Below are 27306 nucleotides of genomic sequence, written 5' to 3'. Positions count from 1 at the left end.
GAAGTGGGATTAGTTTGGAATTGCTCTAACAAAGATTCCTAATCGATTTGGATGAACGAGTCGTCTACTCCTGTGCTTTTCGATCTAGTATCTCAGTAGGTCGTGGTGAGCCTGTGAGAACTCTTACTCTGCACACTGTGATTGGATGATGCCACATGTTGTCTCTGCTGGAAAGGTGGATTCAATATGTCCTGAGGCAAGGGCTCTAACACAACAGTTTATTTAAATAAAGCAGTAACTGAAAACTGTACAGTATAAAACAGTGACTCAAAGACCTTACCACATCAAATAAAACAGGTGCCACTCACTCCCTCTCTGCACATTGATGTCATTGATGCAATTTTGTGAAACCTGGTAAAGTTTTAATATTAAAATGCTCTTGCTTGTTTTACAAATCCCTCCTTGGCCCCTCCCTCTCTCTGGTCTCCTCCAGGCCGACAGCCTTCCCATTCTGCACTCCAATTCTGGCGTCTTGAGCATCCCCAATTTTAATTGCTCCACCATTAGTTGTCATTCTTTCAGCTGCCTGGGCCCTCTGCTGCTTGGCATGAATGTTTGCGCTGTCTTACACAAACATAATTATTTTAGATCAACAGCTACGCAGATTGATTACCTGAAATGCTCGTCCAATAATGCTGGGAGACTGCTTAGAATCACAGAATCATACTGCACAGAAGGAGGCCATTTGGCCTGTGCTGGTTCTTTGAAGGAACTGTTCAATTAGTCCCACTCCCCTGCCCTTTCCCCATAGCCCGGCTAATTTTACCTTTTCAAGCATTTATCCAATTCCCTTTTGAAAGTTAGTATTGACTTTGTTTCCACTGCCTTTTCAGGTAGGCCATTCCTGATTACAACAACTCACTGTGTCATCTTTTTCCCTCATGTAGCCTATTGCTCTTTTGCCAATTACGTTAAATCTGTGTCCTCTGATTACTGACCCTATCATTACATATCCCTGAGATGTCAAGCTGAACAAACTGAATAGAACAACATCTGAACAGCAAGGCATTGAGAGGAACTTCATCGAAACAATAATGAGGTAGAAATTCCTCTTGGGTAGTCGTGCAAATTAGGTCTTAGCTAATCAGCAGCCAGTGGGTGCCTTGAGTCCAGTGGGATGTCCTGTACATAGCACAGTGTCCTGTACCCATTTAAGTACCCTGTGCCCAGCAGGGTGCCCTGTACACAGTTAAGTACCCTGTACTTAAGGGGGGTGCCTTGTACTTGCTGTTCTGGTGGAACCAGCAACATGCTCGGTGTCCCAGTGTTGACCTGAATTTTGTTCCTGCCTCATTTCACTGCAGAAATACAAATGAACCTTTCCATCAAGCAGCCTCTCAGGGACACATCTGCTCATTGGCTCATTGACACCGGGACCTGAACCAGACAGGATTTGGCCTGAAGTGAAGTCACAACACAGGCCTGTGGGTCACTATGGCCTGTGCTTTTGTGATTTAATTGATGGAGGAGGCAGTGAGACGTACTGTGGTGCTCAGAGAAACCATTGGACAGAGACAGAGAGTCAGGAAAGTGGGGCGAGTCCCTCTGCCTACTGATGCCCGTCTGAGAGATGTCTCATTCACTACACACAGAATGTCGGGAGTGATCCATTTGTTCCCAAATTCTAGAATTCCTCTGGTGTTTCTCCACAGAAAACCTTTGGATGTGTTCCCTCAGAGATTGCACCATTCTGTCCTCCACATTCACATCTGCTTGTTTAGTTTCCTGCTTTGGACACCTCATTCTTCTTAAAGCCTGAAAGAACAAAAGTTAAATTGAAGGGAGTGTGAAATGTTGAGGGTCCGTTGAAAGACAGTAACGGAAGACTTGTATTTATTTACCGCCTTCCCCAACCTTAGGTTGTCCCAATGTGCTTTGCAGTCAAAGTACTTTCTCAAGCGTAGTCACTGTTGTAGGAAACATGACTGCTAATTTGTGCACAGCAAGCTCACATAAATAACAATTAAATAATGCATAGATGATCTGTTTATCTTAGTAATGTTGGTTGAAGGCTATATATTGGTTAGGACATTGCGGAGATGTCTCCTTCTCTGCCTCAAATAGTGCTGTGAGATTTTATACCTCGTGAGGGCCAGTAGTGTTGAACTGCCTCAGTTCGGCACTGCAGTGTCAACCTGGATCTGAGGCTTGTGGGCCTTGAACCTAGAACCTTCTGATTCAGAGACAAGACAGAGAGCGACAGACTGCATGACAGCTGACACCTAAAATTTACTGAAACATAAACAGAAAGAGCTGGAAATACTCAGCAGGTCTGGCAGTATCTGTGTAGAGAGAAAACGAGTTAACTTTCAGGTCAGTGACCCTTCATCAGAACTGGTAAAGGTTAGAAATGTACACTGTCTCTGGCTGTGTCTGGCTGTATTCCCGCACTCTGTGTGTACCAGTCTGTACACTGTGTCTGGCTGTATTCCTGCACTCTGTGTGTACCAGTCTGTACACTGTGTCTGGCTGTATTCCCGCACTCTGTGTGTACCAGTCTGTACACTGTGTCTGGATGTATTCCCGCACTCTGTGCATACCAGTCTGTACACTGTGTCTGGCTGTATTCCCGCACTCTGTGTGTACCAGTCTGTACACTGTGTCTGGCTGTATTCCCGCACTCTGTGTGTACCAGTCTGTACACTGTGTCTGGCTATTATGTGGAGGGCGGAAGGAGGATGTCAGATTGGGGAGGTCTCACTTCAGCCACTTCGGTTGCGATGTGCCCTGTGTAAATGGTCAGGGTCTCTTATCCAGAGCTGTCTGCTGCCTGATAATCCCAATGCAGGCTGTCAGATTTTAGGATTTTAGATGATGTGTCCTCTGGACATCTTTGTGAAATATCTCAACATTATGACTGGGCTAGGGAGGTCTTGTAAGGGCTTACATTGATTCCCGAGCAACGATTGCATCAGTTTCTGTTTAGGAGGCAACCTCCAGGGTACAGGAGCCCACCCCTTGGCAGGTGGTGGGAAATACCCAGGGTCCAGGAGCCCACCCCTTGGCAGGTGGTGGGATTGCCCAGGGTACAGGAGCCCACCCCTTGGCAGGTGGTGGGAAATACCCAGGGTACAGGAGCCCACCCCTTGGCAGGTGGTGGGAAATACCCAGGGTCCAGGAGCCCACCCCTTGGCAGGTGGTGGGATTGCCCAGGGTACAGGAGCCCACCCCTTGGCAGGTGGTGAGAAATACCCAGGGTACAGGGGCCCACCCCTTGGCAGGTGGTGGGATTGCCCAGGGTACAGGAGCCCACCCCTTGGCAGGTGGTGGGAAATACCCAGGGTACAGGAGCCCACCCCTTGGCAGGTGGTGGGAAATACCCAGGCTCCAGGGGCCCACCCCTTGGCAGGTGGTTGGATTGCCCAGGCTCCAGGAGCCCACCCCTTGGCAGGTGGTTGGATTGCCCAGGCTCCAGGAGCCCACCCCTTGGCAGGTGGTTGGATTGCCCAGGGTACAGGAGCCCACCCCTTGGCAGGTGGTGAGAAATACCCAGGGTACAGGGGCCCACCCCTTGGCAGGTGGTGGGAAATACCCAGGGTACAGGGGCCCACCCCTTGGCAGGTGGTTGGATTGCCCAGGCTCCAGGAGCCCACCCCTTGGCAGGTGGTTGGATTGCCCAGGGTACAGGAGCCCACCCCTTGGCAGGTGGTGGGAAATACCCAGGGTACAGGAGCCCACCCCTTGGCAGGTGGTGGGAAATACCCAGGCTCCAGGGGCCCACCCCTTGGCAGGTGGTTGGATTGCCCAGGCTCCAGGAGCCCACCCCTTGGCAGGTGGTTGGATTGCCCAGGCTCCAGGAGCCCACCCCTTGGCAGGTGGTTGGATTGCCCAGGGTACAGGAGCCCACCCCTTGGCAGGTGGTGGGAAATACCCAGGGTACAGGAGCCCACCCCTTGGCAGGTGGTGGGAAATACCCAGGCTCCAGGGGCCCACCCCTTGGCAGGTGGTTGGATTGCCCAGGCTCCAGGAGCCCACCCCTTGGCAGGTGGTTGGATTGCCCAGGCTCCAGGAGCCCACCCCTTGGCAGGTGGTTGGATTGCCCAGGGTACAGGAGCCCACCCCTTGGCAGGTGGTGGGAAATACCCAGGGTACAGGAGCCCACCCCTTGGCAGGTGGTGGGAAATACCCAGGCTCCAGGAGCCCACCCCTTGGCAGGTGGTTGGATTGCCCAGGGTACAGGAGCCCACCCCTTGGCAGGTGGTGGGAAATACCCAGGCTCCAGGAGCCCACCCCTTGGCAGGTGGTTGGATTGCCCAGGGTACAGGAGCCCACCCCTTGGCAGGTGGTGGGAAATACCCAGGCTCCAGGAGCCCACCCCTTGGCAGGTGGTTGGATTGCCCAGGGTACAGGAGCCCACCCCTTGGCAGGTGGTGGGATTGCCCAGGGTACAGGAGCCCACCCCTTGGCAGGTGGTGAGAAATACCCAGGGTACAGGAGCCCACCCCTTGGCAGGTGGTGGGAAATACCCAGGGTACAGGAGCCCACCCCTTGGCAGGTGGTGGGAAATACCCAGGCTCCAGGAGCCCACCCCTTGGCAGGTGGTTGGATTGCCCAGGGTACAGGAGCCCACCCCTTGGCAGGTGGTGGGAAATACCCAGGGTACAGGAGCCCACCCCTTGGCAGGTGGTTGGATTGCCCAGGGTACAGGAGCCCACACCTTGGCAGGTTATTTGAAGAGCCCTAGAGCCTGTAGAGATGGCCAAGGGTGAGTGAGGATGTGTGATGCAGCCATGCTCAATGCCTCCAATATGAATCCTAAGGGTAAGACCTGAGGAGTGTGGCAATAGGGAGCTCACTTCCATTGTGATTTCAGTCAAGCAGAAACCATATGGCAAGAATCAAGAGGCTGGCACAGACTTGGAGCCCTGCTACAGTGCAGGCTGTGTTGTAGCTTTAAATGTCCTGCTCAACTCTGCCCTACAAAGGAGAGAGCAGGGTGGAGAAGCAATGCAGCAGGAAGCACAGGAAGGTAGCTTGACCACAACACAGTAGACTTCCTGCAGCAATGAACAGCTCCATCAGGCAGGGTTTAACAAACCCACACCCTCATGAAGGTATTTTTACATGACCAATGAAGAGCAGTGAAGGCCACCTGAGGCCAAACGCCACCAACAAATAAAGTCTAAAATGGCAACTGGAGAATGCGGCAGCTCGACCAGGGAGTGAGGCAGTTTGACCGGGGGGTGTGGGGCGCTTTGACTGGGATGGGGTGGGGACAGCAGTTTGACCAGGGGGTGCGGCAGTTTGACCGAGGGGTGCGGCAGTTTGACCGGGGGGTGCGGCAGTTTGACCGAGGGGTGCGGCAGTTTGACCGGGGGGTGCGGCAGTTTGACCGAGGGGTGCGGCAGTTTGACCGGGGGGGGGGGGGGGGTGCGGCAGTTGACCGGGGGGTGTGGCAGTTTGACCGAGGGGTGCGGCAGTTTGACCGGGGGGTGCGGCAGTTTGACCGGGGGGTGCGGCAGTTTGACCGAGGGGTGCGGCAGTTTGACCGGGGGGTGCGGCAGTTTGACCGAGGGGTGCGGCAGTTGACCGGGGGATGCGTCGTTTGACCAGGGATTGCGGCAGTTGACCGGGGGGGGGGGGGTGCGGCAGTTGACCGGGGGGTGTGGCAGTTTGGCCAGGGGGTGCATCAGTTTGACCGGGGGATGCGGCAGTTTGACCAGGGGGTGCGTCAGTTTGACCGGGGGGTGCGGCAGTTTGACCAGGGGGTGCGTCAGTTTGACCGGGGGGTGCGGCAGTTTGACCGGGGGGGTGCGGCAGTTTGACTAGGGGGTGCGGCAGTTTGACCAGGGGGTGCGTCAGTTTGACCGGGGGGTGCGGCAGTTTGACCGGGGGGTGCGTCAGTTTGACTGGGGGGTGCGGCAGTTTGACTGGGGGGTGCGGCAGTTTGACCAGGGGGTGCGGCAGTTTGACCAGGGATTGCGGCAGTTTGACTGGGGGGTGCGGCAGTTTGACCAGGGGGTGCGGCAGTTTGACCGGGGGGTGCGGCAGTTTGACCGGGGGGGTGCGGCAGTTTGACCGGGGGGTGCGGCAGTTTGACCGGGGATTGCGGCAGTTTGACCGGGGGGTGCGGCAGTTTGACTGGGGGGTGCGGCAGTTTGACCAGGGATTGCGGCAGTTTGACCGGGGGTGTGCGGCAGTTTGACTGGGAGGTGTGGCAGTTTCACCGGGGATTGCGTCAGTTTGACCGGGGGGTGCGGCAGTTTGACCGGGGGCTGCGGCAGTTTGACCGGGGGGTGCGGTAATTTGACCGGGGGGGTGCAGTAGTATCACCGGGTATTTATCAGACCCAATCACATTGCACTTTCCCGCCAGCGCTGGAATAGAAAACTAAGTCAATGAGAATAATCTCACCCAAATGCTGCAGTAACAGGCCAGGCCTTTGACGATATTTAAAACAGCCAGAATGCTCAGACAGGTGACACCTCGCATTGCTGACGGGACACAGAGGCAGAATTCTGGGGCAGTGACAGACCGTGAGGCACTGGGTGATGTTCCCGGAGAGGCTGCTGCCGGTCTTGTGACTGGATCTGGGGGTAAACACACTGCAGAGGCAAAACATTATCGTCAGAGTCTTAAATGGTCAAAGTCTCATTTCCAATAGAAAGTCCCCTCCCCTTTAACTAGGGCAGAACTCACTGTCACAAATCATTGAAGGTTGCAGAACAAGTTGAGAAGCTTGTTAAAAAGCAAATGGGTCCTTGGATTTATAAATAGAGGCATAGAGTACAAAAGGAAGGAAGTTGTGGTAAACCTTTACAAAACACTGGTTCGGCCTCAACTGAAGTATTCAGTTCTGGACATCACACTTTAGGAAGGATGTAAAAACATTCGATGGGGAGCAGAAAAGATTTACAAGAATGGTTCCAGGGAATACACAATAAATGGGAGGATATTGAGAGGGGTAGAAGAAGTGAGAAACCTTGGAGTGCATGTCCACAGGTCCCTGAAGGTGGCAGAACAGGTGGATAGAGTGGTGAAGAAGGCAAATGAAATGCTTTCCTTTATTGGCCGAGGTATAGAATACAAAAGCAGGGATGTAATGCTGGAACTGTATAAAACACTGGTTAGGTCACAGCTGGAGTATTGCATACAGTTCTGGTCACCACATTACAGGAAGGATATAATTGCTCTGGAGAGAGTACAGAGGAGATTTACAAGAATGTTGCCAGGGCTTGAAAGTTGCAGATAAGAAGAAAGATTCGATAAGCTAGGATTGTTTTCCTTAGAACAGAGGAGGCTGAGGGGTGACTTAATTGAGGTGTACAAAATTATAAGGGGCATAGATAGAGTAGACAGGAAGGACCGTTTCTCCAAGTGGAGAGGCCAGTTACCAGGGGGCACAGATTTAAGGTGATTGGTAGAAGGATTAGAGGGGACATGAGGAGAAACTTATATTCCAATGACCGAAGGGTCAGTAACCAGAAGACACAGATTTAAGGTGATGGGGGAAAAGAACCAGAGGAGACACGAAGAGACTAAAAACATAAAATGCTGGAAATGCTCAGGAAATCTGGAACTCCTGATAACTGGTCAGCAGTCTTCTCATGCAGGATAAATTAGTTGCTTTTCATTATATTGGTATTTGTGCGAATTGTCCTGGTGTGTGCAAGACAAAAAGCGTCAACAAAATGTCACTGTTTTCAGCAATACTCAAGTTCTGCATGACCAAGCGACTAAGTGTGCTTTCAGATGATGTCACCAAGGGGCAGCATACAAATCAGAAATAGAAAGGGGCCAGGATAGGTCCAGACCGTACTTCCCCTGCCTTTAAAAAGGACGTGACTTTAATCCAGACAGTATAACCCCTCCCCTTTAAATAGGACAGGACTTCAATCCATACTGCATATCCCCTCCCCTTTAAATAGGACGTGGCTTTAATCCAGACAGTATCTCCCCTCCCCTTTAAATAGGACGTGGCTTTAATCCAGACAGTATCTCCCCTCCCCTTTAAATAAAACGTGACTTTAATCCAGACAGTATCTCCCTTCCCATTTAAATAGGACGTGACTTTAATCCAGACAGTATCTCCCCTCCCCTTTAAATGGGACGTGGCTTTAATCCAGACAGTATCTCCCCTCCCATTTAAATAAGACATGACTTTAATCCAGACAGTATCTCCCCTCCCCTTTAAATAAAAGTGGCTTTAATCCAGACAGTATCTCCCTTCCCATTTAAATAGGACGTGACTTTAATCCAGACAGTATCTCCCCTCCCCTTTAAATGGGACGTGACCTTAATCCAGACAGTATCTCCCCTCCCCTTTAAACAGGACGGGACTTTGATCCAGACAGTATCTCCCCTCCCATTTAAATAAGACATGACTTTAATCCAGACAGTATTTCCCCTCCCCTTTAAATAAGACGTGACTTTAATGCAGACAGTATCTCCCCTCCCCTTTAAATAGGACGTGACTTTAATCCAGACAGTATCTCCCCTCCCCTTTAAATAGGATGGGACTTTAATCCAGACAGTATCTCCCCTCCCCTTTAAATAAGACGTGACTTTAATCCAGACAGTATCTCCCCTCTGTTTTAAATAGGACATGACTTTAATCCAGACAGTATCCCCCCTCCCCTTAAAATAGGACGTGACTTTAATCCAGACAGTATCTCCCCTCCCCTTTAAATAGGATGGGACTTTAATCCAGACAGTATCTCCCCTCCCCTTTAAAAAGGACGTGACTTTAATCCAGACGGTATCTCCCCTCCCCTTAAAATAGGACGTGACTTTAATCCAGACAGTATCTCCCCTCCCCTTTAAATAGGATGGGACTTTAATCCAGATAGTATCTCCCCTCCCCTTTAAATAGGACGGGGCTTTAATCCAGACAGTATCTCCCCTTCCCTTTAAATAGGACGTGGCTTTAATCCAGACAGTATCTCCCCTCTCCTTTAAATAGGACGGGACTTTAATCCAGACAGTATCTCCCCTCTCCTTTAAATAGGACGGGGCTTTAATCCAGACAGTATCTCCCCTCTCCTTTAAATAGGACGGGGCTTTAATCGAGACAGTTTCTCCCCTCCCATTTAAATAAGACATGACTTTATTCCAGACAGTATCTCCCCTCCCCTTTAAATAAGACGTGACTTTAATCCAGACAGTATCTCCCCTCCCCTTTAAATAAGACGTGACTTTAATCCAGACAGTATCTCCCCTCCTCTTTAAATAAAACGTGACTTTAATCCAGACAGCATCACCCCTCCCCTTTAAATAAGACGTGACTTTAATGCAGACAGTATCTCCCCTCCCCTTTAAATAAGACGTGACTTTAATCCAGACAGTATCTCCCCTCCCCTTTAAATGGGACGTGACTTTAATCCAGACAGCATCTCCTCTCCCCTTTAAATGGGACGTGACTTTAATCCAGACAATATCTCCACTCCTCTTTAAATGGGACGTGACTTTAATCCAGATCGTAACTCCCCTCCCCTTTAAATGGGACGTGACTTTAATCCAGACAGTATCTCCCCTCCCCTTTAAATAAGACGTGACTTTAATCCAGACAGTATCTCCCCTCCTCTTTAAATATGACGTGACTTTAATCCAGACAGTATCTCCCCTCCTCTTTAAATATGATGTGACTTTAATCCAGACAGTATCTCCCCTCCTCTTTAAATATGATGTGACTTTAATCCAGACAGTATCTCCCCTCCTCTTTAAATATGACGTGACTTTAATCCAGACAGTATCTCCCCTCCTCTTTAAATATGACGTGACTTTAATCCAGACAGTTTCTCACCTCCTCTTTAAATAAGACGTGACTTTAATCCAGACAGTATCTCCCCTCCTCTTTAAATAAGACGTGACTTTAATCCAGACAGTATCTCCCCTCCCCTTTAAATAAGACGTGACTTTAATCCAGACAGTATCTCCCCTCCTCTTTAAATATGACGTGACTTTAATCCAGACAGTTTCTCACCTCCTCTTTAAATGGGACGTGACTTTAATCCAGACAGTATCTCCCCTCCCCTTTAAATAAGACGTGACTTTAATCCAGACAGCAGCTCCCCTCCCCTTTAAATAAGACGTGACTTTAATCCAGACAGTATCTCCCCTCCTCTTTAAATAAGACGTGACTTTAATCCAGACAGTATCTCCCCTCCCCTTTAAATAAGACGTGACTTTAATCCAGGCAGTATCTCCCCTCCTCTTTAAATGGGACTTGACTTTAATCCAGACAGTATCTCCCCTCCCCTTTAAATAAGACGTGACTTTAATCCAGACAGTATCTCCCCTCCCCTTTAAATAAGACGTGACTTTAATCCAGACAGTATCTCCCCTCCCCTTTAAATGGGACGTGACTTTAATCCAGACAGTATCTCCCTTCCCCTTTAAATAAGACGTGACTTTAATCCAGGCAGTATCTCCCCTCCTCTTTAAATGGGACTTGACTTTAATCCAGACAGTATCTCCCCTCCCCTTTAAATAAGACGTGACTTTAATCCAGACAGTATCTCCCCTCCCCTTTAAATAAGACGTGACTTTAATCCAGACAGTATCTCCCGTCCCCTTTAAATAAGACGTGACTTTAATCCAGACAGTATCTCCCGTCCCCTTTAAATAAGACGTGACTTTGATCCAGACAGTATCTCCCCTCCCCTTTAAATAAGACGTGACTTTAATCCAGACAGTATCTCCCGTCCCCTTTAAATAAGACGTGACTTTAATCCAGACAGTATCTCTCCTCCCCTTTAAATAGGACGTGACTTTAATCCAGACAGTATCTCCCCTCCCCTTTAAATAAGACGTGACTTTAATCCAGGCAGTATCTCCCCTCCCCTTTAAATGGGACGTGACTTTAATCCAGACAGTATCTCCCCTCCCCTTTAAATAAGACGTGACTTTAATCCAGGCAGTATCTCCCCTCCTCTTTAAATGGGACGTTACTTTAATCCAGACAGTATCTCCCCTCCCCTTTAAATAAAACGTGACTTAAATCCAGGCAGTATCTCCCCTCCTCTTTAAATGGGACGTGACTTTAATCCAGACAGTATCCCCCTCCCCTTTAAATAAGACGTGACTTTAATCCAGACAGTATCTCCCCCCCCCTTTAAATAAGACGTGACTTTAATCCAGACAATATCTCCCCACGCCTTTAAATAAGACGTGAATTTAATCCAGACAGTATCTCCCCTCCCCTTTTAATAAAACGTGACTTTAATCCAGACAGTATCTCCCATCCCCTTTAAATGGGACGTGACTTTAATCCAGACAGTATCTCCCCTCCCCTTTAAATAAGACGTGACTTTAATCCAGACAGTATCTCCCCTCCAATTTAAATGAAACGTGACTTTAATCCAGACAGTATCTCCCCTCCCCTTTAAATAAGACGTGACTTAAATCCAGACAGCATCTCCCCTCCCATTTAAATAGGACGTGACTTTGATCCAGACAGCATCTCCCCTCCCCTTTAAATAGGACGTGACTTTAATCCAGACAGCATCTCCCCTCCCCTTTAAATAATCCGTGACTTTAACCCAGACAGTATCTCCCCTCCCCTTTAATTAGGACGTGACTTTAATCCAGACAGTATCTCCCCTCCCCTTTAAATAAGACGTGACTTTAATCCAGACAGTATCTCCCCTCCCCTTTAAATAAGACGTGACTTTAATCCAGACAGCATCTCCCCTCCCATTTAAATAGGACGTGACTTTAATCCAGACAGCATCTCCCCTCCCCTTTAAATAGGACGTGACTTTAATCCAGACAGTATCTCCCCTCCCCTTTAATTAGGACGTGACTTTAATCCAGACAGTATCTCCCCTCCCCTTTAAATAAGACGTGACTTTAATCCAGACAGCATCTCCCCTCCCCTTTAAATAGGACGTGACTTTAATCCAGACAGTATCTCCCCTCCCCTTTAAATAGGACGTGACTTTAATCCAGACAGTATCTCCCCTCCCCTTTAAATCGGACGTGACTTTAATCCAACATCTCTTTTACTTTCAGAAGAAGTTAGTTTGCAAAGTAGCCATGTGCTTAATTTATTTTTTCTCATTTCTCCATTAGATTTGCTACAGAAATTGTTTCAAGTTTAAGACACATTCTATTCAAGACCGGGGGTTTGATAATTCCCACTTTGCCATTGGTCACCTGTCTAACCGGGGTTTACACCACTGTTGTGGAGGTGGAGTGAGGTGGGCTATCCCTTAGGAAATTCACCCTCAATAACCCTTCTGATTGACAGGTGAGATCAAATATACATCTCGAAACAAACATCCCTCTGTTTGACATTTTCATTGTTTCTCTCCCAAATTGGAACTGTTAAAGGGCTCTTTAACGATTTATGTTTTGTGGCCAACTTTAGCTTTTTGGGTCATTGTGCAACCATGGAAACTGTGAATGATGCATTACCTGACTAGAAGCCAAATGATAAATATTACAAATGGTAACATCTGATTGTTTGCGTTTTCATATATGGAGCTAAGTAAGTACAGGAAACAAAGTGCCCTGTCCTTTTGGCCCTGTATCCATGAGATTCCAAGACACACATTGTGAGTTACATGCCTTCACACCATCACCTCAATCCCCTCTCTCTCCAAATCACTCACTGTCTCTTTTACCCACTTCTAGCTCTTCAGTGTGAATTGCTGGTAACTAATTCCACAAACCATTGACTCTTGTCAATGGTCTGCTGATTTTCCTACTTGCTCCCCAGATCCTCATTTTTGCCTCATGTGCCCTGGAATTTGAACAGGGAAGCCTCCTTGTTCCCAATGTGAAGAGCCCAACTCTCTGAACCTGTCCTCGATTTCAGTTTGATAGCTGCACTGAATAAGATGCCGATTGAGTCGCACCTGAAACGTTCAGGGAAACATGTCCTTCCTGATTGGTGCCTCCCAGAAAGGCAAGGAGGGAACACCGATATATCCCAGCATCCTCTGCTGTCACATGTGCAATAATGAGGGTGTTGTGCTCAGCCAATGCCACACTGCCAGGGAACTCATTGTAAAGCTGAATTTGGCTCTCCGTTTTCCGAATAATTCCGATCCAGTTTGTCTTATCTATCACCTGAGAATGGAGTGAAGGCTTGAAGTTAGTCATCTGTCTGCTACTGTTTATTTTAAACAATTACACTCTTTCTTTCTCGTTATTACATGCAAGACTTACTGCTCTGCTCTGTAACCAATGAAAGGAAAAGAACCTAACTCCAAATCTCATCTCTGGTCCTCGCCAGATTTTCCACTCTCTGCCAGTTTTGCAAACGTTCAGCAGCAAGAAACAGGGGCCAGTGCTCCTCACACAGCCTTCCCTTGGTATTTATTCAGGTAAACTTCTCCCTTCCTGTGCTCTGTCCTTTTAGTCCCTTCACCTTCAACTCTCCACCTTGACACATTGCAGCCAAAATGAAGATCCATAGCCTGCTCACCAGATGGTGGATTCAATGGATTCACACTCAACAGCTGCAACAATCACCCAGGGAGGATTCACACTCATACGAACATATGTACAGACGATTTAGGAGCAGGAGTAGGCCACTCGGCCCATCGGGCCTGCTCCGCCATTCAATAAGTTCATGGCTGAACTGATTACTCCACATTTCCACCTACCCCCGATAACCTTCCACCCACTTGCTTATCAAGAATCTATCTACCTCTGCCTTAAAAATATTCAAAGACTCTGCTTCCGCCGCCTTTTGAGGAAGAGAATTCCAAAGACTCACGACCGTCTGAGAGAAAACATTTCTCCTCATCTCTGTCTTAAATGGGCGACCCTTTATTTTTAAACAGTGACCCCTAGTTCTAGATTCTCCCACAAGGGGAAACATCCTTTCCACATCCATCCTGTCAAGACCCCTCAGGATCTTATATGTTTCAATCAAGTCACCTCTTACTCTTCTAAATTCCAGTGGATACAAGCCTAGCCTGTCCAAACTTTCCTCGTAAGACAGCCGCCCATTCCAGATATCGGTCTAGTAAACCTTCTCTGTACTGCCTCCAACGCATTTACATCCTTCCTTAAATAAGGAGATCAGTACTGTACACAATACTCCAGATGTGGTCTCACCAATGCCCTGTATAGCTGAATCATAACCTCCCTACTTTTGTATTCAATTCCCCTCACAATAAACGATAACATTCTATTAGCTTTCATAATTACTTGCTGTACCTGCATACTAACCATTTGCAATTCATACACTAACACAGCCCTCTGCATCTCAGAGCTCTGCAATCTCTCACCATTTAGATAATATGCCTCTTTTTTATTCTTCCTGGCAAAGTGGACAATTTCCCACTTTCCCACATTGTACTCAATTTGCCAGGTCTTTGCCACTCACTTAATCTATCTATATCCCTTTGTAGCCTCCTTATGTCCTCTTCACAAGTTACTTTCCCACCTATCTTTGTGTTATCAGAAAATTTAGCAACTCCTCCATCCAAGTCATTTATATAAATTGTAAAAAGTTGAGACCCCAGCACAGATCCCTGTGACACACTACTCGTTACATCTTGCCCACCAGAAAATGACCCATTTACACCTACACTCTGTTTCCTGTTAGCTAGCCAATCTTCTATCCATGCCAATATGTTACCTCCGACATCATGAGCTTTTATTTTCTGCTATAACCTTTGATGTGTGCCTTCTGGAAATCTAAGTACAATATGCTTTATCCACAACACATGTAACTCCCTCAAAGAATTCCAATAAATTGGTTAAACATGATTTCCCTTTCACAAAGCCATATTGATTCTGCCTGATTACCTTGAAATTTTCTAAGTGCCCTGCTATAACATCTTTAATAATAGCTTCTAACATTTTCCCTAAGACAGAGGTTAAGCTAACTGGTCTGTAGTTTCCTGCTTTCTGTCTCCCTCCCTTTCTGAATAAAGGAGTTACATTCACTATTTTCCAATCTCATGGAACCTTCCCGAATCTAGGGAAGTTTGGAAAATGAATACTAAATCATCAACTATCTCACTAGCCACTTCTTTTAACACCCAGGATGGAGTCCATCAGGACTCGCACAGCTCCAACAATTTGTTCAGTACCACTTCCCTGGTGATTGTAATTTTCTTGAGTTCCTCCCTCCCTTCCATTTCCTGACTTACAGCTAATACTGGGATGTTACTTGTATCCTCAATACTGAAGACCGATGCAAAATATCTGGTCAATTCATCTTCCATCTCCTTATTATCCATTATTAATTCCCCAGACTCACTTTCCATAGGACCAATATTCACTTTGTTAACTCTTTTCTTTTTAAATATCTATAGGAACTCTTACTATCTGTCTTTATATTTCTAGCTAGCTTTCTCTCGTACTCTAATTTTACCTTCCTTATCAATCTTTTAGTCATTCTTTGCTGTTTTTTATATTCTGTCCAATCTTCTGATCTGCCTCCCATCTTTGCACAATTATAGGCTTTTTCTTTACGTTTGATACTATCTTTAACTGTTTTAGTTAACCACGGATGGCAGGCCCCACCGTTGGAATTTTTCTTTCTCGCTGAAATGTATCTATTCTGTGTATTCTGAAATATCCCCTTAAATGTCTGCCACTGCATCTCTATTGACCTATCCCTTAACCAGATTTGCCAGTTCACTTTAGCTAGCTCTGCTTTCATGCCCTCATAATTGCCCTGATTTAAATTTAAAATACTAGTTTTGGACCCACTCTTCTCTCCCTCAAACTGAATGCAAAATTTAATCATATTATGATCACTGCTGCCTAGGGGTGCCTTAAATATGAGGTCATTAATTAATCCTATCTCATTGCACAATACCAGGTATAGTATAGCCTGCTCTCTGGTTGGCTCCAGAACCCATTGTTCCAAGAAATTATCCCAAAAACATTCTATGTATCCCTCATCTAGGCTACCTCTGCCCATCTGCTTTTTCCAGTCTATATGTAGGTTAAAATCCTCCATAATTATTGCTGTACCTTTCTGATAATCCACCATTATTTCTTCCTTTATACCCCGTCCTACATTGTGGTTAGTGTTAAGAGGCTTGTACGCGACTCCCACAAGTGACTTCTTGCCTTTATGATTTCTCATCTCAAAAAAAACACTGGCGGGCAAGATAAAGGAAAATCCTAAGGCGTTTTATAAGTTTATTAAGGGTAAGAGGGCAACCAGGGAAAGAGTGGGGCCCATTAGGGACCAAAGTAGCAATCTGTGTGTGGAGCCGGAGGACGTAGGTGAGGTTTTAAATGATTACTGTTCATCTGTGTTCACGATGGAGAAAGACAGTATAAGTGTAGAGATCAGGGAGGGGGATGGTGATATACCTGAACACATTAGCATTGAAAGGGAAGAAGTATTAGCTGTTTTAGTGGGCTTAAAAGTGGATAAATCCTCAGGCCCAGATGAGATGTATTCCAGGCTGTTATGTGAGACTAGGGAGGAGATAGCAGGGGCTCTGACACAAATTTTCAAATCCTCTCTGGCCACAGGAGAGGTACCAGAGGACTGGAGGACAGCAAATGTGGTACCATTATTCAAGAAGGGTAGCAGGGATAAACCAGGTAATTACAGGCTGGTGAGTCTAACATCAGTGGTTGGGAAAATATTGGAAAATATTCCGAGGGACAGGATTAATCTCCACTTTGAGAGGCAGGGATTAATCAGGGATAGTCAGCATGGCTTTGTCAGGGGCAGATCGTGTCTAACTAACTTGATTGAATTTTTCGGAGGTGACAGATGCATCGATGAGGGTAAAGCAATAGATGTAGCATATATGGATTTCAGAAAGGCTTTTGATAAGGTCCCGCATGGGAGATTGGTTAAGAAGGTAAGAGCCCATTGGATCCAGGGCAATTTGGCAAATTGGATGCAAAATTGGCTTCGTGGCAGGAGGCAGAGGGTGATGGTCGAGGGCTGTTTTTGCGATTGGAAGGCTGTGACCAGTGGTGTACCGCAGGGATCGGTGCTGGGACCTTTGCAGTTTGTAGTGTACATTAATGGTTTAGACGTGAATGTAGGAGGTATGATCAGTGAGTTCGCAGATGACAAGAAAATTGGTGGTATTGTAAATAGTGAGGAGGAAAGCCTTAGATTACAGGGAGATATAGATGGGCTGGTAAGATGGGCAGAGCAGTGGCAGATGGAATTTAATCCTGGAAAGTGTGAAGTAATGCATTTTGAGAGGACTAACAAGGGAAGGGAATATACAATGGATTGTAGGATCCTAGGAAGTACAGGATGTCAGAGGGACCTTGGTGTACTTGTCCATAGATCACTGAAGGCAGCAGCACAGGTAGATAAGATGGTTAGGAAGGCATATGGGATACTTGCCTTTATTAGCCAAGGCATAGAATATAAGAGCAGGGAGGTTATGATGGAGCTGAATAAAATGCTAGTTAGGCCACAGCAGGAGTACTGTGTACAGTTCTGGGCACCACACTATAGGAAGGATGTGATTGGAGAGGGTGCAGAGGAGATTCACCAGGATGTTGCCTGGGCTGGAGCATTTCAAAGAACAAAGAACAAAGAAAATTACAGCACAGGAACAGGCCCTTCGGCCCTCCAAGCCTGCGCCGATCCAGATCCTCTATCTAAACATGTCGCCTATTTTCTAAGGGTCTGTATCTCTTTACTTCCTGCCCATTCATGTATCTGTCTAGATACATCTTAAAAGACTCTATCGTGTCCGCGTCTACCACCTCCGCTGACAACGCGTTCCAGGCACCCACCACCCTCTGCGTAAAGAACTTTCCACGCATATCCCCCCTAAACTTTTCCCCTCTCACTTTGAACTCGTGTCCTCTAGTAATTGAAACCCCGACTCTGGGAAAAAGCCTCTTGCTATCCACCCTGTCTATACCTCTCATGATTTTGTACACCTCAATCAGGTCCCCCCTCAACCTCCGTCTTTCTAATGAAAATAATCCTAATCTACTCAACCTCTCTTCATAGCTAGTGCCCTCCATACCAGGCAACATCCTGGTGAACCTCCTCTGCACCCTCTCCAATCACATCCTTTTGGTAATGTGGCGACCAGAACTGCACGCAGTATTCCAAATGTGGCCGAACTGTATATACAACTGTAACATGACCTGCCAACTCTTGTACTCAATACCCCGTCCGATGAAGGAAAGCATGCCGTATGCCTTCTTGACCACGCTATTGACCTGCGTTGCCACCTTCAGGGAACAATGGACCTGAACACCCAAATCTCTCTGTACATCAATTTTCCCCAGGACTTTTCCATTTACTGTATAGTTCACTCTTGAATTGGATCTTCCAAAATGCATCACCTTGCATTTGCCTTGATTGAACTCCATCTGCCATTTCTCTGCCCAACTCTCCAATCTATCTATATTCTGCTGTATTCTCTGACAGTCCCCTTCACTATCTGCTACTCCACCAATCTTAGTGTCATCTACAAACTTGCTAATCAGACCACCTATACTTTCCTCCAAATCATTTATGTATATCACAAACAACAGTGGTCCCAGCACGGATCCCTGTGGAACACCACTGGTCACACGTCTCCATTTTGAGAAACTCCCTTCCAGCTATGAAGAGAGACTGAAAAGGCTAGGGTTGTTTTCCTTAGAGCAGAGAAGGCTGATGGGGGACATGATTGAGGTATACAAAATTATGAGGGGTATTGATAGGTTAGATAGGAAGAAACTTTTTCCCTTAGCGGAGGGGTCAAGAACCAGGGGACATAGATTTAAGGTAAGGGGCAAGAGGTTTAGGGGGGATTTGAGGAAATTCTTTTTCACCCAGCGGGTGGTTGGAATCTGGAACACACTGCCTGAAGAGGTGGTGGAGGCAGGAATCCTCACAACATTTAAGAAGTATTTAGATGAGCACTTGAAATGCCATAGTATACAAGGCTGCGGGTCAAGTGCAGGAATATGGGATTAGAATAGTTGGGTGCTGGATGGCCGATGCAGACGCGATGGGCTGAAGGGCCTGTTTCTGAGGTGTTTAACTCTATGATGACCCAAACTGCTTCTACACCCTGGTCTCCTGAACTAGGTTATCCCTCTCTATTGCGCTAATACCATCATTAATTAACAGAGCTACACCTCCACCTTTTCCTAGCTTCCTGTCCTTCCTAAATGCCATGTACCCTTCAATATTCAGGTCCCAATCTATGTCGTTTTGCAGCCATGTCTCTGTAATGGCTATCAGATTGTACTTATTTATTTCTATTTGTGCTCAGTTAATCTGTTTTGTTTCGAATGCTATGTGTATTCAGATACAGAGCCTTTAGTTTTGTCCTGTTATTACTTTTATAACCTCTCGCCTTATCTGTTGATTTACTCTTAGATTTGTATTCTCTGTCCCTTCCTGTCACAGTTTGTTTATCATTTCCCATATTAATACCTTTCTCTCTTGCCTTGTTTCTACTCCTTGATTTACCATATCTTTTCAAATTTGATGCCTTGCCCCCACTATTTAGTTTAAAACCCTGTCTACTTCCCTAGTTATGTGGCTCGCTCGAACACCGGCCCCAGCACAGTTCAGGTGTAGACCATCCCAATGGTACAGCCCCCATTTCTCCAGTACTGGTGCCAGTGCCCCACGAACTGGAACCCACTTCTACCACACCAGTCTTTGAGCCACTCATTAATTTCTCTAATCTTATTTTCCCTATTCCAATTTGCACATGGCTCAAGTACCTAGTTCCTCATACTGACTATGCAGAACCCCTTTCCTTGTCCTGCCCATGTTTTTGGTACCTACTTGGACCACGATGACTGGATCTTCCCCCTCCCACTGTAAATTCCTCTCCAGCCCTGAGCAGATGTCCCAAACCCTGGCACCGGGCAGGCAACACAGCCGTCTGGACTCTCACTCTTTGCTACAGAGGGCGGCACAGTGGCGCAGTGGTTAGCACCGCAGCCTCACAGCTCCAGGGACCCGGGTTCGATTCCAGGTACTGCCTGTGTGGAGTTTGCAAGTTCTCCCTGTGTCTGCGTGGGTTTTCTCCGGGTGCTCCGGTTTCCTCCCACAAGCCAAAAGACTTGCAGGTTGATAGGTAAATTGGCCATTATAAATTGCCACTGGTATAGGTATAGGTGGGGATGTTTGGTAGGAATATGGGGTTAGTGTAGGATTAGTATAAATGGGTGGTTGATGGTCGGCACAGACTCGGTGGGCCGAAGGGCCTGTTTCAGTGCTGTATCTCTAATCTAAAACAGTGTCAATCCCCCTAACTATACTGTCCCCTACTACCACTACATTCCTTTTTTCTCCCTCCACTTGAATGGCTTCCTGTACCATGGTGCCATGGTCAGGTTGCTCATCCACCCTGCAGCCCCCACTCTCATCCAAACAAGCTGAAAGAATCTCAAACCTGTTGGACAATCGCAAAGTCTAAGGCTCCTGCACTCTCCTTATCTGCCTCAGCTGCAGCCACACTCTCCTGTCCCTGACCACTGACTAAATCAGAAGATCCTATCCTAAGGGGTGTGACCGCCTCCTGGTACAAAGTGTCCAGGTAGCTTGCCCCCTCCTTGATGTGTCGCAATGTCTGCAGCTCGGACTCCAGTTCAATGACTCTGCGCCAAAGCTCTTCGAGCCGCAAACACTTACTGCAGACGTGTTTGCTCTGGATAACACTGGCATCCAGGAGCCCCCACATGCTGCAGCTGTGACACATCACCTGTCCTGCTATCCTTAATGTGTTTTCATTAACTACTTAATTACTTTATTCAATTATTTATTTTATTTTCCTTTTTTTATATATTTTACTCAGCTTACCACGAGTTCCTTTACTATTTTAAACATTGGGATTAGAATGGACCTTAATTACTTACCAGATACTCACCAAACAGGTAGCTTCTTCCCAAACCAATCACCTACCTGCTTGCCTGTGATGTTTGATACAATGTTTGATTTAAATTAAATTAAATTAAAAGCTTACCTGTATACTCACCCCGATGGCTCTCTGTTTCCCTGCTCTCAATGTTGATTGTGACGTCACTCTGATGTCACTTTTCTATTTTTCCCTGCTCTGTTCCTGCTGCTCCCGTCGTGCTCCTCTCTCTCAGTCTCTCTCAGCTCCCGTCATGTTCCTCTCTCTCTCTCTCTCTCAGCTCCCGTCGTGCTCCTCTCTCTCTCTCTCTCTCAGCTCCCGTCGTGCTCCTCTCTCTCTCTCTCTCTCAGCTCCCGTCGTGCTCCTCTCTCTCTCTCCGCTCCCGCCGTGCTCCTCTCTCTCTCTCTCAGCTCCTGCCGTGCTCCTCTCTCTCTCTCCGCTCCCGCCGTGCTCCTCTCTCTCTCTTTCTGCTCCCGCCATTCTCCTCTCTCTCTCTCTCAGCTCCCGCCGTACTCCTCTCTCTCTCTCAGCTCCTGCCGTGCTCCTCTCTCTCTCTCTCTCAGCTCCCGCCGTGCTCCTCTCTCTCTCTCAGCTCCCGCCGTGCTCCTCTCTCTCTCTCCGCTCCCACCATGCTCCTCTCTCTCTCTCCGCTCCCGCCATGCTCCTCTCTCTCTCTCCACTCCTGCCATTCTCCTCTCTCTCCGCTCCTGCCATTCTCCTCTCTCTCTCTCTCTCTCTCCGCTCCTGCCATTCTCCTCTCTCTCTCTCCGCTCCCGCCATGCTCCTCTCTCTCTCTCTCCGCTCCCGCCGTGCTCCTCTCTCTCTCTGCTCCCGCCGTGCTCCTCTCTCTCTCTCCACTCCCGCCATGCTCCTCTCTCTCTCTCTCTCCGCTCCCGCCATGCTCCTCTCTCTCTCTCCGCACCCGCCATGCTCCTCTCTCTCTCTCTTTGCTCCCGCCGAGCTCCTCTCTCTCTCTCCGCTCCCGCCGTGCTCCTCTCTCTCTCCGCTCCCGCCGAGCTCCCCTCTCTCTCTCTGCTCCTGCCATGCTCCTCTATCTCTCTCTCCACTCCCGCCATGCTCCTCTCTCTCTCTCTCTGCTCCCGCCGAGCTCCTCTCTCTCTCTCCGCTCCCGCCGTGCTCCTCTCTCTCTCTCTGCTCCTGCCATGCTCCTCTATCTCTCTCTCCGCTCCCGCCATGCTCCTCTCTCTCTCTCTCTGCTCCCGCCGAGCTCCTCTCTCTCTCTCCGCTCCCGCCGTGCTCCTCTCTCTCTCTGCTCCTGCCATGCTCCTCTATCTCTCTCTCCGCTCCCGCCATGCTCCTCTCTCTCTCTCTGCTCCCGCTGAGCTCCTCTCTCTCTCTCCGCTCCCGCCGTGCTCCTCTCTCTCTCTCTGCTCCCGCCGAGCTCCTCTCTCTCTCTCTGCTCCTGCCATGCTCCTCTATCTCTCTCTCTGCTCCCGCCATGCTCCTCTCTCTCTCTCTCTGCTCCCGCCAAGCTCCTCTCTCTCTCTCCGCTCCCGCCGTGCTCCTCTATCTCTCTCTGCTCCTGCCATGCTCCTCTATCTCTCTCTCCGCTCCCGCCATGCTCCTCTCTCTCTCTCCGCACCTGCCATTCTCCTCTCTCTCTCTCTTTCCGCTCCAGCTATGCTCCTCTCTCTCTCTCTCTCTGCTCCCGATGTGCTCCTCTCTCTCTCTGCTCCCGCCGAGCTCCTCTCTCTCTCTCCGATCCCGCCGTGCTCCTCTCTCTCTCTGCTCCTGCCATGCTCCTCTATCTCTCTCTCCGCTCCTGCCATGCTCTGCTCTCTCTCTCTGCTCCCGCCGAGCTCCTCTCTCTCTCTCCGCTCCCGCCGTGCTCCTCTCTCTCTCCGCTCCCGCCATGCTCCTCTCTCTCTCTCTGCTCCTGCCATGCTTCTCTATCTCTCTCTCCGCTCCCGCCATTCTCCTCTCTCTCTCTCCGCTCCCGCCGTGCTCCTCTCTCTCTCCGCTCCCGCCGTGCTCCTCTCTCTCTCTCCGCTCCCACCATGCTCCTCTCTCTCTCTCCGCTCCCGCCATGCTCCTCTCTCTCTCTCCACTCCTGCCATTCTCCTCTCTCTCCGCTCCTGCCATTCTCCTCTCTCTCTCTCTCTCTCTCCGCTCCTGCCATTCTCCTCTCTCTCTCTCCGCTCCCGCCATGCTCCTCTCTCTCTCTCTCCGCTCCCGCCGTGCTCCTCTCTCTCTCTGCTCCCGCCGTGCTCCTCTCTCTCTCTCCACTCCCGCCATGCTCCTCTCTCTCTCTCTCTCCGCTCCCGCCATGCTCCTCTCTCTCTATCCGCACCCGCCATGCTCCTCTCTCTCTCTCTTTGCTCCCGCCGAGCTCCTCTCTCTCTCTCCGCTCCCGCCGTGCTCCTCTCTCTCTCCGCTCCCGCCGAGCTCCCCTCTCTCTCTCTGCTCCTGCCATGCTCCTCTATCTCTCTCTCCACTCCCGCCATGCTCCTCTCTCTCTCTCTCTGCTCCCGCCGAGCTCCTCTCTCTCTCTCCGCTCCTGCCATGCTCCTCTATCTCTCTCTCCACTCCCGCCATGCTCCTCTCTCTCTCTCTCCGCTCCCGCCGTGCTCCTCTCTCTCTCCGCTCCCGCCGAGCTCCCCTCTCTCTCTCTGCTCCTGCCATGCTCCTCTATCTCTCTCTCCACTCCCGCCATGCTCCTCTCTCTCTCTCTCTGCTCCCGCCGAGCTCCCCTCTCTCTCTCTGCTCCTGCCATGCTCCTCTATCTCTCTCTCCACTCCCGCCATGCTCCTCTCTCTCTCTCTCTGCTCCTGCCATGCTCCTCTATCTCTCTCTCCACTCCCGCCATGCTCCTCTCTCTCTCTCTCTGCTCCTGCCATGCTCCTCTATCTCTCTCTCCGCTCCCGCCATGCTCCTCTCTCTCTCTCTCTGCTCCCGCCGAGCTCCTCTCTCTCTCTCCGCTCCCGCCGTGCTCCTCTCTCTCTCTGCTCCTGCCATGCTCCTCTATCTCTCTCTCCGCTCCCGCCATGCTCCTCTCTCTCTCTCTGCTCCCGCTGAGCTCCTCTCTCTCTCTCCGCTCCCGCCGTGCTCCTCTCTCTCTCTCTGCTCCCGCCGAGCTCCTCTCTCTCTCTCTGCTCCTGCCATGCTCCTCTATCTCTCTCTCTGCTCCCGCCATGCTCCTCTCTCTCTCTCTCTGCTCCCGCCAAGCTCCTCTCTCTCTCTCCGCTCCCGCCGTGCTCCTCTATCTCTCTCTGCTCCTGCCATGCTCCTCTATCTCTCTCTCCGCTCCCGCCATGCTCCTCTCTCTCTCTCCGCACCTGCCATTCTCCTCTCTCTCTCTCTTTCCGCTCCAGCTATGCTCCTCTCTCTCTCTCTCTCCGCTCCCGCCATGCTCCTCTCTCTCTCTCCGCACCTGCCATTCTCCTCTCTCTCTCTCTTTCCGCTCCAGCTATGCTCCTCTCTCTCTCTCTCTGCTCCCGATGTGCTCCTCTCTCTCTCTGCTCCCGCCGAGCTCATCTCTCTCTCTCCGATCCCGCCGTGCTCCTCTCTCTCTCTGCTCCTGCCATGCTCCTCTATCTCTCTCTCCGCTCCTGCCATGCTCTGCTCTCTCTCTCTGCTCCCGCCGAGCTCCTCTCTCTCTCTCCGCTCCCGCCGTGCTCCTCTCTCTCTCCGCTCCCGCCATGCTCCTCTCTCTCTCTCTGCTCCTGCCATGCTTCTCTATCTCTCTCTCCGCTCCCGCCATTCTCCTCTCTCTCTCTCCGCTCCCGCCGTGCTCCTCTCTCTATCCGCTCCCGCCGTGCTCCTCTCTCTCTCTCCGCTCCCACCATGCTCCTCTCTCTCTCTCCGCTCCCGCCATGCTCCTCTCTCTCTCTCCACTCCTGCCATTCTCCTCTCTCTCCGCTCCTGCCATTCTCCTCTCTCTCTCTCTCTCTCTCCGCTCCTGCCATTCTCCTCTCTCTCTCTCCGCTCCCGCCATGCTCCTCTCTCTCTCTCTCCGCTCCCGCCGTGCTCCTCTCTCTCTCTGCTCCCGCCGTGCTCCTCTCTCTCTCTCCACTCCCGCCATGCTCCTCTCTCTCTCTCTCTCCGCTCCCGCCATGCTCCTCTCTCTCTCTCCGCACCCGCCATGCTCCTCTCTCTCTCTCTTTGCTCCCGCCGAGCTCCTCTCTCTCTCTCCGCTCCCGCCGTGCTCCTCTCTCTCTCCGCTCCCGCCGAGCTCCCCTCTCTCTCTCTGCTCCTGCCATGCTCCTCTATCTCTCTCTCCACTCCCGCCATGCTCCTCTCTCTCTCTCTCTGCTCCCGCCGAGCTCCTCTCTCTCTCTCCGCTCCCGCCGTGCTCCTCTCTCTCTCTCTGCTCCTGCCATGCTCCTCTATCTCTCTCTCCGCTCCCGCCATGCTCCTCTCTCTCTCTCTCTGCTCCCGCCGAGCTCCTCTCTCTCTCTCCGCTCCCGCCGTGCTCCTCTCTCTCTCTGCTCCTGCCATGCTCCTCTATCTCTCTCTCCGCTCCCGCCATGCTCCTCTCTCTCTCTCTGCTCCCGCTGAGCTCCTCTCTCTCTCTCCGCTCCCGCCGTGCTCCTCTCTCTCTCTCTGCTCCCGCCGAGCTCCTCTCTCTCTCTCTGCTCCTGCCATGCTCCTCTATCTCTCTCTCTGCTCCCGCCATGCTCCTCTCTCTCTCTCTCTGCTCCCGCCAAGCTCCTCTCTCTCTCTCCGCTCCCGCCGTGCTCCTCTATCTCTCTCTGCTCCTGCCATGCTCCTCTATCTCTCTCTCCGCTCCCGCCATGCTCCTCTCTCTCTCTCCGCACCTGCCATTCTCCTCTCTCTCTCTCTTTCCGCTCCAGCTATGCTCCTCTCTCTCTCTCTCTCTGCTCCCGATGTGCTCCTCTCTCTCTCTGCTCCCGCCGAGCTCCTCTCTCTCTCTCCGATCCCGCCGTGCTCCTCTCTCTCTCTGCTCCTGCCATGCTCCTCTATCTCTCTCTCCGCTCCTGCCATGCTCTGCTCTCTCTCTCTGCTCCCGCCGAGCTCCTCTCTCTCTCTCCGCTCCCGCCGTGCTCCTCTCTCTCTCCGCTCCCGCCATGCTCCTCTCTCTCTCTCTGCTCCTGCCATGCTTCTCTATCTCTCTCTCCGCTCCCGCCATTCTCCTCTCTCTCTCTCCGCTCCCGCCGTGCTCCTCTCTCTCTCCGCTCCCGCCGTGCTCCTCTCTCTCTCTCTCTGCTCCTGCCATGCTCCTCTATCTCTCTCTCCGCTCCCGCCATTCTCCTCTCTCTCTCTCCGCACCTGCCATTCTCCTCTCTCTCTCTCCGCTCCAGCTATGCTCCTCTCTCTCTCTCTGCTCCCGCCGTTCTCCTCTCTATCCGCTCCCGCCGTGCTCCTCTCTCTCTTTCTCTCCACTCCAGCTATGCTCCTCTCTCTCTCTCTCTCTGCTCCCGCCGTGCTCCTCTCTCTCTCTCCGCTCCTGCCGTGCTCCTGTCTCTCTCTCCGCTCCCGCCCTGCTCCTCTCTCTCTTTCTCTCCACTCCAGCTATGCTCCTCTCTCTCTCTCTCTCTGCTCCCGCCGTGCTCCTCTCTCTCTCTCCGCTCCTGCCGTGCTCCTGTCTCTCTCTCCGCTCCCGCCGTGCTCCTCTCTCTCTTTCTCTCCACTCCAGCTATGCTCCTCTCTCTCTCTCTGCTCCCGCTGTTCTCCTCTCTCTCTATCCGCTCCTGCCGTGCTCCTCTCTCTCTCTCTCTCTGCTCCCGCCGTGCTCCTCTCTCTCTCTCCGCTCCCGCCGTGCTCCTCTCTCTCTTTCTCTCCACTCCAGCTATGCTCCTCTCTCTCTCTCTCTCTGCTCCCGCCATGCTCCTCTCTCTCTCTCCGCTCCTGCCGTGCTCCTGTCTCTCTCTCCGCTCCCGCCGTGCTCCTCTCTCTCTTTCTCTCCACTCCAGCTATGCTCCTCTCTCTCTCTCTGCTCCCGCTGTTCTCCTCTCTCTCTCTCCGCTCCCGCCGTGCTCCTCTCTCTCTCTCTGCTCCCGCTGTTCTCCTCTCTCTCTCTCCGCTCCCGCCGTGCTCCTCTCTCTCTCTCTGCTCCCGCCGTGCTCCTCTCTCTCTTTCTCTCCACTCCAGCTATGCTCCTCTCTCTCTCTCTCTCTCTCTCTCTGTGCAATCTGAGTGGGGGGAGGGTGAACAGCCAGAGGTTATGGTCCATATTAGCACCAATAACAGAGGTAGAAAGAGGGATGGGGTCCCGAAGGCAGAATATAGAGATCTAAGAAAGAAATTTAAAAGGAGGACCTCAAAGATAGTAATCTCCAGATTACTCCTGGTGCCAGGGGCCAGTGAGTGCAGAAATAGAAGGATAGTGCAGTTGAATGCATGGCCGGAGAGATGGTGCAGGAGGGAGGGCTTTAGATTCATGGGCAGTAGGACAGGTTCAGGGAGAGGTGGGACCTGTGCAGGCCAGACGGGCTGCACCTCAATAGGCCATGGACCAATTCTGTGGCAGGAAGTTTGCTTGTACTATTGGGATGGGTTTAAACTAGCTTGGCAAGGGATTGAAACCTGAGGGTAGATTGAAAAGGGAGAGAAGCGAAGGTGGGAATGAAAGACAGGAAATTAGTAAATGTGTTTGGAAGGTAGA

At 50.2% G+C, this 27306-nt stretch overlaps 1 protein-coding gene across 3 annotated transcripts in view; it reads right to left on the bottom strand.

Moving 5' to 3' along the window:
* Positions 1–204: 204 nt before the first annotated feature.
* LOC137378431 (CD83 antigen-like) overlaps positions 205–27306 on the bottom strand; it is a 49739-nt gene continuing 22637 nt past the window's right edge. For 2 of the 3 annotated variants that reach the window (XM_068048761.1, XM_068048760.1), the window contains 3 exons: positions 12801–13014; positions 6355–6545; positions 205–1755 (listed from right to left, as the gene is read on the bottom strand). In XM_068048761.1, coding sequence (XP_067904862.1) covers positions 1576–1755; positions 6355–6545; positions 12801–13014 — 585 coding nt within the window. In that variant the 3' untranslated portion in view covers positions 205–1575. The remainder of the gene's footprint in view (positions 1756–6354; positions 6546–12800; positions 13015–27306) is intronic. The other variant, XM_068048762.1, reaches the window with a different exon arrangement.

This window comes from Heterodontus francisci, chromosome 16, assembly GCF_036365525.1.
Source record: "Heterodontus francisci isolate sHetFra1 chromosome 16, sHetFra1.hap1, whole genome shotgun sequence".
NCBI lineage: Eukaryota > Metazoa > Chordata > Chondrichthyes > Heterodontiformes > Heterodontidae > Heterodontus > Heterodontus francisci.
The sequence above is the reverse complement of the archived record's forward strand: the minus strand, read 5'-3'. Positions and strand labels throughout refer to the sequence as shown.